Source organism: Rhododendron vialii, chromosome 9a (genome assembly GCF_030253575.1).
Source record: "Rhododendron vialii isolate Sample 1 chromosome 9a, ASM3025357v1".
Classification (NCBI taxonomy): Eukaryota; Viridiplantae; Streptophyta; class Magnoliopsida; order Ericales; family Ericaceae; genus Rhododendron; species Rhododendron vialii.
Window position 1 is genome coordinate 6,123,087 of NC_080565.1, and position 16,516 is coordinate 6,139,602.

Consider the following 16,516-nt stretch of genomic DNA (forward strand, 5'->3'; position numbering starts at 1 on the left):
CTTGAAATATAAAGAAACGGAATTTTTAAAATTTCTTCGCCAAATTGGAACCTTGACAGTTGATACATATATAGGTCTTGTCCTGACACATCTCAACAAAATAGTCGCGCTAAGCGTAAGCATAGACACATTCTAGATACTGTCTGTGCCCTTCTTATAGATGCCTCTTGTCCTGAGCGACTTTGGAGCTCTTACCGCTATCTGGACCATTAATCGTGTCCCATCCCCTACCATTGGAAATCAGTCTCCAAAAGAACGTCATACGTTGTTTCTTGGACAGGTACAACAAGAGTAATTGTCCAAGAAAAAAAACGAGAGAGAGAGAGAGAGAGAGAGCAAATCAAAACTCTAAAAATATTAGCATTTCACAGTAATCCTTGTTTAATGTAAAACCAAATCTCAAAAACCATAAGAACTAAGAAGGATACAAATAAGTAAAACATAATTGGGGAAGTTGCCTTACACGAAAAAAAATCAAAGCCTTAACAATAGCCCTTAATAACAGAATGAAAAAGGAAAAAAAGAACAGAACGAAAAAGTAAACTGGTCGGAACCAATCTGAAATGGAATGTTAGAGCAATTCCTGAGCTCGGATCTGAAAACGGGGTTCCAACAGACAGAAAGCATACGTTCGACTTGACTGGTCTCGGGCTTCTATGCAGCCTTCACTTTATTCAGCCTGCGTTAGACCTGTCCAAACAAACAGAGGAAACTCAGGAAAGAATCAATGGCAACCCTTTGATCATTTTCAATGAAGAGCACATATTAATCCTATTCAACATTTCAACACAATGCGCTTTGGCTTGGATGGGTGACACAGTAAATTTCTAGTAGAAATGTTTGATGCAACTACTAGTACTCAGCTTATTTGTTATGCTCAATTTTAGTTAAAATACTGGTTCAATAACTAGTGTAGAATCTGACGGACACATTCGTGAGCGTGTCATGTGTGTGGTGGGCGTGGGGGAGTGTGTATGGGTGCGCGTGTGCATGAGTGTTTGTGGAGACCACATGAACTAGTAGTTGCATCAAACTACTAGTACCCCTATCTTCCCAAGAAAAAGTTAAGCACACAGGTATGTCAAATGTCATAAGCAGCATTTGTCCATCGAGAAGACTAATAAATAGAAAAAGAAGTGTAGTTAGATTTTAACTCACCAAAGGACATGGCATAAGCCACGTTAAAGGAAGACTTGGATAGCTGGATGTTAGCAACATTTTGAACTCTCCAGAAATCTTCACCATGTGGTCGCTCTATTTTCTGGTGGAATTCGTCAGGCATGTTCCATACTGTTAGATCTTGTAGGTTTCTGAGGTGCTGAATCCCCAATGGAACCATTTCTAGTTTCTCACAGGCTGCAATATCTAGCACTCTTAGCTCAGGCATTGATCCTCGCTCCATTCTTACGCTCTTCAATTGTCTTAACATTAGGAGGCCAAGCTTTTTAAGCCTGGGGTATCCTCCATCATCGCAACATAACTCCTCCCCTGCGTAAGCATCGCGGAGTTCAAGAACGACCAAGTTTGGTAATCCTTGAAGTGCTTTCAGTGGATCGTCGTTCAGATTGGAGTATTGGAGGACTAGCTTTGCTAGGTAACTGAGGGAAGCGATCCATTTTGGCAAATTCGGTAATCTGCACTTAAGATATAGGCGTTGAATAAACCGCGGAGGTGTTGAGAGAGAATCTAGATGGAGAAGGGGTTCGGTCATTCCCATGGACACTATGTATAATACGGAAAGGAGCTTTAATTTCTCTAAAGCATAACATAAGTCCATCCCGTTCTCTCTTGTCAGTTCTAAGATTCCCAATCTCCTTAGCTCAGTTAGCTTTCCAAACTCTCTCACCATATCGCCGTTCCCATTCACGTCCACATTTCCTAACTTTTGTAGCTTTGTCAATCCTCCTATGCCGATTGGAAGGCTAATCCCATGTGTGGTGGGAAAATGCGTTTTAGGAAATCTATGGCTATAGCCTCGCAACTGGAAAAGATGTTTTAACTTTAATATCCCATGAGGCAGGGTTGATATGGGAGTGAATTTGAGATCTAGTATTTCTAAGTTCTTGAGCTTTCCAATGGACTCCGGAAGCTCCCTTATCATCGTCCTCCTCAAACTCAAGTATCTTAAGAGAATCATTTCGGACAGCTCCGGAGGAAATTCGAAAAGCCGCGTTCCATCAAGCTCCAACAACCCTAACAATCTAAAACCCTTAAAAAAGGCCTTCCCCAACGACATTGAAGGTAAAAAAACCAATAGAGATCTGAGGCTAGGAAATCTCATGTCCAACGGGAGCTCCTCACAACTGTCATGAATTGCCATTCGACGAATCTTCTCATCGAGTGACATTCTTTTATCATTCAGTATCAAAACAAATGACTCATTCCTGGATTTCAACTGGATAATTTCGCGCATAACATCGTGCACGCGACAAGTTCTAACCCTGTTGTAGTAGTCTATTTGCACTACTTGAATCATACTCCTACTAACAAGTTCATTTAGGTATTCCTCTGCAGCCTCTTCCATGGTGAGGCCTTGCTTCTCTTCCACAAATCTTTCAACAACCCACAGCCGAATTATTTTCATCCGTTTGATTAAATAATCCTCCGGGAAAATGCTCAAGTACAAGAAGCAACATTTAAGGTGATATGGTAAGTCATGGTAACTTAGTAGAAGTATTCTTTCAAGACTCTCGAGGCTGGAGTTACTCTTCATCTCAGAATAAAGGCTGTCATGCACTCTCGTCCATTCCAAAACATGTTTATCCTTCTTAGACAACAAGCTGCCTATTGCCACAATTGCTAGTGGCAACCCCCCACACTTCTTTAATATACTTCGAGACATGCTCTCCAGTTCTTTTGGGCAGACACCCTTGTTTTCCCTTCGGAAAGCTTTCATACAAAAGAGTTTCCAAGCCTCCTCCTCTGGCAGAGGTTGGAGACGGTAAACATGACTGAATATTTCTATAGAGGCTGCTATGTCACTTTTTCGCGTAGTGAAAACTATTCTACTACCGGAACAACAATCGGGGAGTGCAAATTTCATTAGTTCCCAAGCATTTGTGCTCCATACATCATCAAACACAACTACGTACCTCTTTTCTTGTAAATATTCCTTTAGCTTGTTCACCACTTGTAATTCGCCCATTGTATCAAATCCCTCTGGAATTCTCTCTTTTGTTTCTTCCAACATGTCCTTTAGCGCAGATCGTAGAAGCTCCGCTACTGTAAACGAATTTGAAACAGTTATCCAAGCACGGCAATCGAAGTACTTCTTAACAACTTGACTATCATAAGCTTTCTTCACCAGAGTAGTCTTCCCCACACCACCCGTCCCCACCACAGAGAGAGCAGTGAGATTCTTTTCTCCTTCTAGAAGCCAAGAAATCAACACACGTTTGGGATTCTCAATTCCCACAACATCGGCTTCGTCTATGAAGAGAGAAGCACGTCGAGGATCATGCCACGTGTTCAATGTAGAAGACGAGCTTGTGGCGTCCTCAATCCTTCTAAACGAAAATGCATTCCGTCTATTGGAAATATCCTTGATCTTCGTCTTTACGTCCTCTATCTGTCCCGCTAAGCGGTGTCGGGTCCTCAAGTGGCGAATACAATGAAAGAATCTCTGAAGAGAGAGGACGAAATTACCATTCGGCCGCCCCGGTCGAGACGGCGGGGACAAGCGCAAAGAGAACTCATCTAGGATGTCCTCGGTAGCATGGGCTGCGTCTCTCACTTGCTTTAACCACGTTTCAACACCTTTTTCTGTTTCAGTTCTTGATTCGGCATCCTGCAGGAAAGATCTCATGCTTTCCAAATCATCATGTAACTCAGTAACTCCCCTCCTAACTCCGCCGAGGAATTGAGCTTCTTCTGCTAGGAGCGTTGCCAATTTTTCCACTACCATCACCACTGCCATCATGGCCATTGTCACCCTTTTCAAAATAGTAGTAATTTTTTTCCCCGGTGAAGATGATTGATGAAGATGAGATAGGTGTTGGGGATTGGTGAAGATGATTGATGAAGATGAGATAGGTGTTGGGGATTGATGAAGATGAGAGTGGTGAAATCAAAGTCTTGATGCATGTATGGTACTCGACTACTCGTGGTCCAACTTGCTCTCAAACATTCCTATAGACTAAATGACATTGACGATGACTTTTAAAAACAATCCCAGTGGTAAACTCAACCAGTCATAGGCGTGTAAATGTTGATATTAGCACCGCCTAATTTATTCTTGTTAAATCCATTTATATTGTTACTTGGAGATTAGTGATTCGTTTTTTTGTGATTGTAGGTATTTGGAGGCATGACATTTTAATGGGTTTTCAGTTCGATTAGTGCGCTGTTAGTTCACGAGTTTGCGAAGTTATACGTGGCGTTCAACAAGAGGTATGGGGTCGAGCAAGAAAAAAAAAATCCCCTACAATTATACTGACCTCTTGTAATATACCGAATGAACCCACTAAATTTTAGTGATGAACCCATAAGTATTAGATTATTTCTCTCATAAACCTTCACACCCACAGTATACTATCGGCAATGAGGCTATTATGGAACAATTTTCAAACTTGAAATCTCATTGAATCCCATCGTAGGAGCTCATGCAGTATAAATTACTTGTAAATTAAATTGAAAAGAAATTATTAAAAAATTGCTTTTTTGGTACTATCTTCTAGTTATTATTTAAAAAGTAAACTAGCATTTTCATATGTGGTTTGTTATAAACAGATTATTAATTATTATTAATTATTCATTAGTATAAATGAACCCATGCTCACATATTTCTGGAGTCACCCCTGGTTATGGTGCCACACCTAACCACAATTTAGCTAATGGTCTAATATCACAAGGAATTGAGCTTAAGCGTTGCCAATATTTACACCTCCACTTTCTTCTGCTGAATTTTATTCTCACCGCTATCATGGCCATGTTAGCCTTTCCAAACTGGTAATTTTTTTCCCTGCAAATGAATAGCTGCTGAGGATTGATGAAACTAATTTAGTCAAAGTCTGCCAAGTTGCTCATCAAATAGTCTAGCCGCCCATATGGAAATCCACCATTGGTGATTTCCAGATTCCACTAGACTAAAATGACACTGATGATGACATTTTTAAAACCTTTTCTGGCATTAACCTCATCCAGCTACCTTTCACCATATAAGGAGTTAATCATGCCTTGAAATGGTTAACTATAAATTCCTAACGGAACTGCAAATAAGTAGTTCCTTAATTGGGAGCTCCAGAGAGGAGCTATACTCTGCCCAGAGAAAAATAATAATAATGCGAAGTTGTTACAGCGTAGAAAAAGAGGTTTGAAAAATACCATCAAGAACTAGCCTAGTTTTCACCCCGTTCCACTTAGTTTTTTGGGCTTTTTTTTCCTTGTTTTATTTTCATTCAAAAAAATTCCGCATTTGTTACTTTTGCGCCATACTTTTGTGAATTATTAATTCATCTTGGCGAGAGAATCAAGAACAACAGTTCTTTTTATTTTCAAAAATATTTGGTTAAAAGTCATTTTTTTACTTTCTCAATTCGCTCGATTCGTCTTGTCGTGACAAATCAATACACACAAATGTTTGATGCAAGACTAACAAATGTGAAAATTTTAAATAAAGACAAAACTCAATAAGCCCAAAAAGCTCCAAAAAAAAAAAAACTATAAATTGCAACTAAAAGCTGATTTTGGTGTTTCCTGAATTAGAAAATAATACCAAAAGCACTATCCTTGACACCTTGAAGTTTCACTGTGTATTACGTAGAAAGTTGGAAACAAGAGTGCATTCATTATAATTAATTGGAAAATGTGAAGTAAGATGAAAATATGTACATGCATTACAAAACAAATAAGAATCATATCACTCTTAAATAACTTACCACGGATTCATAATTCATGAAGGAATAAATTTTGGGTTTAAGTCTCTCTATTTCTCTTTGTTTTACGTTTGCATTTTGCTTCTTCCTATTCGTATTCAATTTCGTTTGGATAAATTGGCATGCGAGGAAAAGTGTTGCGTAGTTTGACATATATTACTGAGCTCATTTCCTAACACATCTTAAACTTTACAATTTACTGTATTCAATAGAATTCAGGGATTTAAAGATGTTAACAGAGACTTAAATATGTTCACAAGAAAAAGGACCAAAACGTGATCTCCAATACATAGTACACCTAGTACTAGGAGCCAGGAGGTTGGGGACATTGAAGATTGCTATGTGCATGCGTGCTAATAAAGCAAAGTATTTTTCAAAACACTTGTACATTCTGGAAACTGTCTTAAATTTAAATTTAGAGAAGCTGGTTTAGATGTGTTTTTCGCACCATATTTTGGACCAATTAGTTTGTTGAGAAATTATAGATTCTTTAACAAGCTGTCCTGTTCATTAGAACTCCTTGTTGATTAGAGCATCTTCAAATGGGATAACTAAATTTGGCTCCTAAAATCGATAAAACTAGACGTAATTCTGTGTTAAGTATATGCTTATAGGTAGTGTATGGGCGCTCCAATAATGTGGCTAAAGCATTTGTTTAGGTGTATAAAATTACAGATATATAAATGCATATATACATTAAGTGATCCTCGCTCACTCTCAACTGAGAAGTGCCCCCCACAAATGCCAATTGAGGGAACGTTGTAACGGAAAAACAACCAGAAATCATTCTAACATATGGGTTCTTGAATCAACGAGAAAGAAAACACAGAGGAATTGAAAGAACTTCCGATATATTATTGAATGATTTCCAAGGATGATTACATCCTGTGTTTGCTAATCAAGAACAACAGACCAACAAATTTTAGAAGATATAAATTGGGTCGAAGTCTACTGCTACAAGGAAGTAATAAGATTAAACAGAAGAAAATGCCAAAATTCTGAAAAACTTATACAATGGTACATATACGAATCAAAATTGTCACGATGAAAAAGATCCAAGTCAACGGATTTCCTTTGCAGAGTACTTGGCATTTGTGTGTTTTCTGATTACAACACTTTTCTGGAAATTTAGGTGAAGGATTCGTTTAGTTCTGGGGTGAAGTTTTTGTTGGATTTGATTAAGTTGGGACTTGGAAATAATTCTCATCTTATGAGTACATTATCTTCTGATGACTGTCCCTACTTTATTACCCTTTTCTGGGCACTGTCCTACTATTCAAGCATCCCATATCCTCAATATAATGTGAGAGCTCTGTTTCACTAACATAAATAAACGTGGCAGGAAATATGCCAGCAACCTGTGTAACAAGAGGTGATAGCAATGTGAGGAATACCTTCTTCAATAATTTGTACTCCAAAAAGGACTTTTGTCAGACTCTCAGCTTCCAACATCTCCGAAAATGAAGCATAACAGTGAACATCCTGCAAGTTAATTAAGCTACATGGATTCAAATGGAAAATCCATATAAAGTGAGTGCAGGTGAACTGCAATAGTCTAAATCACCTGAACTTGAAGCACCAATCAATTGTTGAACAGAATCAAAGATCCTGAAACAATTCTAATACCCAAACAGAAGTCACAATTAAATAGGGGGAAAATGTTACTAGAACTGCATGAAAGAATATTCAGTCAAACTTTTTGAGCCTGACCCTGTGAATGCTTAAAACATGTTTGACCATAAACCGACAGGCAGATCTGCTTTCGGATAAGCACGCAGGAAGAGATGGAAAATGTTACCAGAACTGCATGAAAGAATATTCAGTCAAACTTTTTGAGCCTGACCCTGTGAATGCTTAAAACATGTTTGACCATAAACCGACAGGCAGATCTGCTTTCGGATAAGCACGCAGGAAGAGATGCATTGTCCCTGAGAATAAACAACATATAGGAGGAAGAGAAGAAACGAAAATACTATGCTCATTTCCAAGTAAACATGCTCAATCATCTAGCCAACTTTATTTACCATTGCTCCGTATCTCAAGGGAAAGGAGAACATGATAAAACCTATAACGCGATAGCTTTACATGAGAATTTGCCGACAGTTGTCCATTTGTTCAAATCTTTATTAAGTGAACACGTATAACATTTATAATCATCGAGTTGAGTTTTGTTCACCCTCCAATTAAGAGGGTGAACATTACCCTCCTTATTGGTTGAAATGATGTGGACTCCACCACAAAGTGATGTCATGCTTACCAAAAAGTGTATTGCATGGTAAGCATGACATCGCTTTGTGGTAGGATCCACATCATTTCAACCAATAAGAGAAAGGGTATGAACAAAATTGCACTCATAATCATCCAATCCCATATAACTGCCACATAATGTTCAGCAACCTCCTCCGGTAGTGGGCAATTCCTAATCAGCTTTCCTTAGATAGTTATCGTAAGGAATTACAGGGGTGCGTAAATCCCCAGATTGGTATCACATTGTTTGCAAACCTACCGTCTGCTGGTGCCACAAAAAATACAAGTTTTTGGCTCTTATATGTTACCAGTGTGCAAGTTATTTATAACAGTCACAATTTGTCACAATTTTACAGGGAGTGTCGTTAGCTTAACAGGAGCTTTCTCAAGTAGCCCAGCAGCTCCATTTTATGAGTGCCACAAAGTAATTTGTAGAAGTTGCATTTGACAAGCTCCCAAAGTTCATATATAGAGATGACAAAATGAAGTAGCAAAAACCAAGTTTTATTTAGTGATGATGGAAGAGAGGCCATAGGGTTTGCACTGGACATTGAACAAATTATGTACTTAACTTTAACTCACAAATATTTCATTTTCTTCTATTTTATCTATTAAGTTGATTTTTGTATAACTTTCTCCCCTTGCCCCCTTTGATGTGCAGGAAAATTTTGAAATGGTTGCAAGCCTTACATGATGTTCGTTATTACCATGAAAACTTGCTTAATGGTTTCTACTTCAATACCGATTTTGAATTTTAATGTCCAAGTTCAATTTACAAACTTAAATGTTGGACGTAATGTTTTTCCTCCTTTTCGTCAACACAACGAACTTATTTTTTGTACTGTCTTCAATTTTTTTTATATGGTTTTAGGTTATAAAATTTGACCCAAAAATAAAAGTTCACTAAACAATTAAAAAACCCAACAAATTTAACTTCTAAATAAGACATCCAAACGAGATCTTGTTCTCTTTTTTCCATTACTTACAACTTATACAAAATTTTGTCTAGCACTTTAGTTGGAAGATTGCTTATTTGGATCACTAACCATTAAAACAATTTAATTATTTTTGCATTGATTTTTGCTTTTGTATCTCTAGTTCTTTACTTTTCTCTTGTGACAAAAGACAAGCTTATTTCATATATAATCATCCTATCTTAAACAACGGGGCGGAAAATCATACACTCTTTCAAAAGATTTACTCCATCAAGTTACAGAGCCAAAATACATTTGACAAACAAGTGACTTTGAAAAAGTTCAAAAATTGGCATAAACGTGTGGGCTATGGTGAATACTTTTGGAATGATTTCCAACAAAATTAGGAGACTTATAAGAATAAATCTACTTCTCTTCTTGATTTTCACATCAATGCCGTGAAACATCACAAGGCAAATGTAAGTAGATTATAATTTGAACAAGGAAATGTAAGTTTATTGTGTATTGACTTGAATGTGTAACAATCTTCATTTTCACAGTACTTGACGAATCAAGGTAAGGAGACTGAACACAACGACCAGAACCTAATATGTGAAAAGCTCCAGAAGCTCTTCCCTAGTTTTATTACTGTATATACTATGAATACGAGTTAATTGACACTACCAATCTACTTCCATGGAAGTAAGTTTTTTGAATTTTGTTGGTAAAAACTGACATTTTGATTCCATTCTCTACTTATTTTTATGTTAGATTCAGTGAAAGCAATGAAAAGCAATTGGAGAGGGGCACAAATGCAATAAATTGAACTAGAGAGATAGTTAAGAATATTTGAGGTTTAACCCTATTGCAAAATAATGTAATCAAAACATAATGAAACTATTGCATGAAGTAATATGCTAACGTTGCGTTGGGCCAACTTTGCAGTTTATACAGAAGAATTTATAAGGAAAGTTACAATTTGTGGTGGATTTGCTATTTGGGCGTGTGATATTGATGGTTTAACTTACTTCAACCTCTATCTATATCGACTATGATGTCTTGATTTGCATGTTATTATGCTTTGGCTAATGAGCAATTTGGATCTGGATGTTATTATGCTGTGGCTAATATATACACTTACGATGTGTACAACATTTGCAATATAATGAAACCTCAAATATTATTTACTACCTCTCCAATTTAGTTTATTGCATATTATGCCCCTCTCCAATTGCTTTTCATTGCTTCCAAAAGTAAAGTTTTGACCAACAGAGAAAACTGTAGATTGGTAGTGTCAAATACTGTGTACTCATAGGGAACAGCTTCAAGAGCTTTTCACAAATTAGGTTATTGTCATCTTGCTCAGTCTTCGAACCTTGATTCTTTTCATTGTTCAAATTAAAAATCCACTTAGATGTGTCTTGTGTTTCTCCACAGCATTGATGTGAAAATCAAGAAGAGATGTAGATTTATTCTTATAAGTTTCCGAATTTTGTTGAAAATCATTCCAAAAGTAATCACCATAGCCCACACAACACATTTATGCAATTTTTAAACTTTCTCAAAGTCACGAGTTTAATAAACGTATTTTTGGCTCTTTAACTTGATGGAGTAAATCTTCTGAAGGAGTGTATGATTTTCTACCCCGTTGTTTAAACTGGGATGATTATATACGAAATAAGCTTTTCTCTTTTATCACATGACGAAAGGAAATAACTAAATATACAAATAGCAAAAACAAAAGCAAAAATGATTAAATTATTTGAATGACCAATGATCCAAATAAGCAATCTTCTGACTAAAAAGTGCTAGACAAAATTCTGAATAATCTGTATGTCATAGAACAAAGAGAACTCGATCTCATTTAGCAGTTAAAATCAGTTGGTTTATTTTTATAGTTCAGTGACCTTTATATATGCTTAGGTCAAATTTAACTAAAACCAAACCAAGTCAAGCCTTGTATCTCAAATTTTTATTTTTTTTACCAAAAATCTCGATTGAAAAAAAAAAATCACTAATAATGAAAATATGACAAAAAATAAGTTGGTTGTGTAGACATCCCATTTGAGCTCTAAATAAATAAATGGAGGGAAACCATTACCTCCAAGGCTCCAACATTATAAAAGTTTGTAAACCAAACTTGGGACATTAAATTCAAAATTGGTATTGATCCAGTAACCAGCAAGCAGGTTTCCATGGTAACAACCAACATCATGTAAGGCTTGCAACCCTTTCAAAACTTTCATGCACATCAAAGGGAGCGAGGGGGAGAGAAAGTTCAATGTATAGGGCTCGTACTAGACGTTCAACAAATCATAAAGTACTGTACTTTCACTCACAAGTATCTCATGGTTTTTGTTACTTTATTTTGCCATGTGTATACATTGAACTATAGGAGCTTGTCAAATGCAACATCCACAAAATTATTTGTGGCACACATAAAACGAAGCTTAGCTACTTGGGAAGTAGCTCCGGTTAAGTTAATGCCACTCTTCATAAAATTGTGACTATTAAAATAACTTGCGAGCTGTTAACATCTAGGAACTAAAAAACTGTAAACTCACTGTGTTACCTAAATATGGGCATCATTTCGAGCTCTAAAGTATCATCCGAACCAACTACATCATAGAACTTCTTGAACAAAAGGTCCCTACAAAAAATCAAGTTAATCGGGCATCGACAATTGTGGGATTGGAGCACAATACAAATGTGAACTAATCACATTTGCAGTACAATTTGTCTTCAAACATATAACTATCGATATCCGATCAACATGATTTTTTGCAGAAATATTTTCCCCTTCAGATCTATACTCTATATTTAAGGAAATGGAGAGTGGATCGGAGATGCCTTAAAGTGAATGAATGTGATCACATTTTTGGACTCGGGGTGGTACCAAAATGAAGGCGGCAACAGGGTACATGCACTTATCAAGGTGGCTGCACTGCAATAATGAAGAAATGCCGACACAGTGTATACAGACACAAGTATACAAGTGTCCTTTAAAACAATAACGTTTTGGCTACAATAGAAATGAACCTAGGCTTGTTGCGCCTCGTTTGGCATATGAAAAAAAAGTTGGCTTTTATGCTTAAAAATGATGCTTTTTCAACATACTTTTGAAGCACAAAAGCTAGCTCTCTTTTTTGGTCAAAACGAGGCCTTACTCTAGATTGTTTTTGTTAGATTTGGGGCACGACAACTTTTTCTATATCGAAGATATATACTTACGAAGTTCTTCGAATTTATTAATTGGCATTAACCCTAGATCCTTGCCCCTGAGAAATGAATCAGACCAGCGGTAGTTGACAATTGTTCAGACTTGGTGAAGTTGATGGTGAAAGTGGATGATCAGAGATGACGGTCAACAAAAGCTCAAGCTGAGAAAGTTCAATAGCACCGGTGTCAATGGTGTCAATGTGGTTGGCGCCGAAACAAAGTGAGGCTGTGGGGACAAGAGAGAGAGAGAGAATCTGTTAGAGCTCCAAAGGGCCCACTTGGCAGGGGAGAAAGGAAGGAGTGGGAGAAGGAAGAATGGTATTTGTTAGTGGGAGAAGGATGAATGGTCTTTGTTAGTGGGAGAAGGATGGGGTGGGGGGGCGCTTATCCCTCTCCATGGGTCTTAGCTAACACCACCTCCGATCCTAGAAAGCATATAAGATGAAAAGAAAATATTCAAGAGTACACAAACGCAAAGAACAAGAACTAAAAGCCAACTAAGGGCTTGTTTGGTTCCCCTTGCTTATTGCTTATTTGCGTGTTATTCAAAAAATAAGCAAAGAATCAACACACAAAATACGAAACTACTTGCAAAACATATTTGCTTATTTTGCATGTGCTTATTTGATTAATTTTTCAACAATCAGCTGCAACCAAACGGGCCCTAATTAGTTAATTATAGGTAATAAGACCCCAGAAGATGAGGTGCATAACTTTCTCAGCCTTCCATTCAAGTTCACCTTCTCCCCCAGCTCCACCCAACTTATATCACTGGCATTGCCAAATTTTGACTTGGGTCTTGCCAGAGAAGCATTCTTGCCATCATCATCCTTTTAGAACTCTACTCTCTCAATCCGTGAATTGCTAGCTCCGACGAAAAATCCTGCTCATATGCCTCAAGCTCATCGCATTCCTAGTGACCATCTGGCGGTCTACGATTCGATAGTTGGGTTAACGGATTGAAAGTGACGGGAAATCGAAAGTATTTTGCGAATTGGAATTTTCGTCCTCCCACTAGGCTATCTGTTAACGTGGGTGTTTGGCAAAGATTATTTGCCCGGCTCATAGATTAAGGATTTTCCATAATGCATTTTGGTCACTATGAACATGTCTAGGTTTCAATTTTGTCCCTGTAATTTTAATTTTTTCAATTTTGTACTTAATTTTTCATTTCATTGTTGCCTTTCCGTCAACTAAATGACGCAACCTGGTGACATGGTTAACGTAAGCTAATGTGGCGCTGATGTAGTACTACTAGGGGCCACCTCAATAGAAGAAACTTACAGATACTCCCTAAACCACAACCTACCCAAATGCCCATGGACCACAACCTACCCAAATGCCCATGGATGGCCCCCACCCCCCTGCGGCCCCTTCTTCCCAACGCGCACCCATGAAAATTGAAATCAAGATGATTTCAATCAATATGGAACGACAACTTCAGCATGCCATTTCCCACGTGCTTTTTTCCGCCTATATTGTTTCTAGATAAGAATGCTCTATCCTACATGTACAAGTTTATCCCAGCTAAATCGCAATGTTCTAAAAGTCGCTCAGCGCTAGTCGGCCGGTCAGCCACCTTCGAGCAATTAATAGGCGCATATTAATTACTACTCGGTGATTAATCGTTAGTCGGACCTAATCGGATAGGCTCTGCCAACGATTAATCGGCGGTTAATCGCCGATTAATTCCTCGTTTTAGAACACTGCTAAATCGTAGTATAAAGTAAATCGATAGCATGAACTGCAAGTCACATGTTCTGTTACAAAGTATAGGCATGAGAGCGATATACAGAAAACACTGAGAGGGAGTGTCAAGTGTGTACCTTAAAAAGATTATGTTCGTATCGTTTCTATATCCCATAGATAAGCTATAGCCTAAAAACATCATGTTGAAGGTGCCCTTGACAATGGTGTCCTCAATCCCAATCCTACAAATAAGAAAATTCCGGAACTCTTCAGCAGCTGAATTTCAACAAGAATAAAGCCTGAAAGGAGATTATTGTACAACACCTATTGTCTCAAAAGGCTCCGTTTCAGTTCCAAAGGGGAAATAGAGCACCATCAACCAGGTGCTCTCACTCCTCCCTCCCTCCCTTCCTCCTAGGGAGGGTCGTTTCGTATGATCCGACCCCTTCTACTTTATTTTCTAGATCCGCGGGAGTAGTTCAACTGCCTTGATCTCAAGTTCATACCACGAGGACTCTAGTCACTCACCACATTGTTGAATCTTGAACAAATTACATTTTTGACTAATAGTTCAAAAACCTCGTAGAAATTTTAGAGCATGTCTGTCATGAATCTTTCTTTTCTTTTTCGCATTCAAAGGGCGTATCATATGTTATGTGTACATTATTGAAGAGAGGTACCTGAAAGGTCAGACATTGTGTGGACAAATATTTTAGCGGATAAGCCTAGTATGAAGAAAATATTCACATTCCTCCATTTAAATGAATTTTTGCCCCGCCGTTTAACTAGCACCCAGAAACATAGGGTCGGTCATATGACTCAGATCAGTTAGTCCTTGAGTTGATCACCGCAGGGACCATGAAGAATTTATTGGCCGCGGTTTTGCACCACATGGCCATTAACGGTTATAACGCGTGTTAGGAGTGCGCGAAAGACTATTTTTAAAATTCGTTTCAAGAGTGTTATATTTCCCGAAATCGTTTTTAAAAAAGTGGTCATATGGATCAAAAACTCCCCACATATGCACACACTAACCCACTACTACGACATTTTGCTGAGAGAAAGACAAACGGGGGGAGAGAGAGAGAGAGAGAGAGATACCTGATCGGAGCACCGCCGCCGACGACGATTTGGTTCCCGGAGTGATGACGAGGGAGAGAGAGAGGGAGGGAGAGCCGAGTGGTCGAGAGAGAGAACCGGGGCTGGGGTGAGTGTAAAAACCCTGGCATTGTGAGGGTTTCATCGCGAATCGGTGAGATCGAGAGAGGAATTGACCGAGTGAGGGTTTCATCGGGTGAGTGAGGGTGAGACCAAGGAGTGGAGGAACGGAGATTTGAGAGAGAGAGAGAGAGAGAGAGAGAGAGAGAGAGAGGGCGTGGAGGATTAGGACAATTTGATCGCCTTGGAATGAGGGTGTTGGCTGAAACGCAGAAGGGGTTTGAGAGAGAGAGAGAGAGAGAGAGTAAAAGAGGAGAGAAGTGATGCCTCGTTCTTTTGGATTCAAAAAGCATTTTTAAAAAAATTCCCCAAAGATTCTTCCTAAATTCTCTTTACTCCAAACATTTCTCTCTTTATCTCTCTCCACTTATTATTCCTATTATTTTTCAAAAAAAAATTCAAACATCAATCCAAACAAAGCATAAAGTGTTCCCAACTCCCGATTGCTCCATGTCTCAAACAGCTAAATTTATCAACGGCTCAATTTTTTCAACGGCTATTTTTTTCCAACCCACTATAAATATGTGTGAAATGAGAAAAAATTAGTGTGCACCAATTTCTTTCTTCCAAATCAAAAAATTAGGGAAACATGATGTTAAGGCAAAATTTATACCAATATACTGTAAGAATTTAGTTATCTAAAATAAAATCAAGCTCTCTTTTTAACTCTCTCTCCTACGTGAAATTTCCTCATTTTTTTAAATCTTTTTATTCATTATTCTACATTTTTTATAAAATGTAAAATACATACTATATTTTATTTTGCTCAAAAAGGAAACTAAGTTCAATCAATAACATAACAAATACTCCTTGAAATCTATCTATTTTCTTAATTCTTTTGTTTTTTTATTATTGTGGGATTTTCTTAATATTTTTCAAGAAAATAGAGTAAATTCCAATAGCCATATGTGCTAATTCACTGTTGTACGGGACAATAGGAAAAAAGTTATTATTTTTTTCCCTTTCCCGTGCATAACGCTAGTTTTTTTTCCCCTGCACCAGAGTCCAGACCTCATCTAAAATGGCCATAAGAAAGACTCTTAAAAAGGTTCGAAAGTTACCCAGGAAAATACAAGCAGTTCTTTGGCCAACCATACCAAATTACGCTAGTGTTTTTTATGGCATGTAGAGGGGTTGGCTTGAGATTTAGGGGTTTGCTCCCCCGAAGATTTCAGGTTCGATTTAGTATGTAGAGGGGTTGGCTTCAGATTTAGCATCTCTTGGGGCACTCTGATCCCCACACACAAGCATGTGAAATACCTGTGGAAGGAGTTACAAGAATTAGTCTGAAGTGCACGTAAACTTGCCGGGACATCCTTCATTACCCAAAGAAAAAGGGCTGGAATATAATAGAGC

The 16,516-nt window shown here is 37.9% G+C and overlaps 1 protein-coding gene across 9 annotated transcripts; it reads right to left on the bottom strand.

Moving 5' to 3' along the window:
* Positions 1-331: 331 nt before the first annotated feature.
* Positions 332-15,421, bottom strand: LOC131301549 (disease resistance protein RPM1-like). 9 transcript variants are annotated; one of them, XR_009191332.1, is made up of 5 exons: positions 15,044-15,421; positions 14,080-14,184; positions 7,672-7,801; positions 7,268-7,355; positions 332-690 (listed from the first exon to the last, which is right to left on the bottom strand). XR_009191332.1 is itself a non-coding variant. In XM_058327912.1 (2 exons), exons 1-2 carry the CDS (start codon positions 3,923-3,925, stop codon positions 671-673), a joined length of 2,787 nt encoding a protein of 928 aa, XP_058183895.1. In that variant the 5' UTR covers positions 3,926-4,008; the 3' UTR covers positions 332-670. The 9 variants fall into 9 exon arrangements, 1 of the variants encoding a protein (XP_058183895.1); XR_009191331.1 differs by lacking the exons at positions 332-690; positions 7,672-7,801 and adding an exon at positions 7,438-7,492 and having other exon boundaries at positions 6,708-7,355; XR_009191327.1 differs by lacking the exons at positions 332-690; positions 15,044-15,421 and adding an exon at positions 14,267-15,036 and having other exon boundaries at positions 6,708-7,492; positions 7,717-7,801.
* Between the last annotated feature and the right edge of the window lie 1,095 nt (positions 15,422-16,516).

Coding starts and splice junctions, on each gene's coding strand:
- LOC131301549 (XM_058327912.1), bottom strand. CDS start 3,925: ATGGCCATGATGGCAGTGGTGATGGTAGTGGAAAAATTGGCAACGCTC. Junction 691..1,158: donor GGCTTATGCCATGTCCTTTG/GTGAGTTAAAAT, acceptor TTGTTTGGACAG/GTCTAACGCAGGCTGAATAA.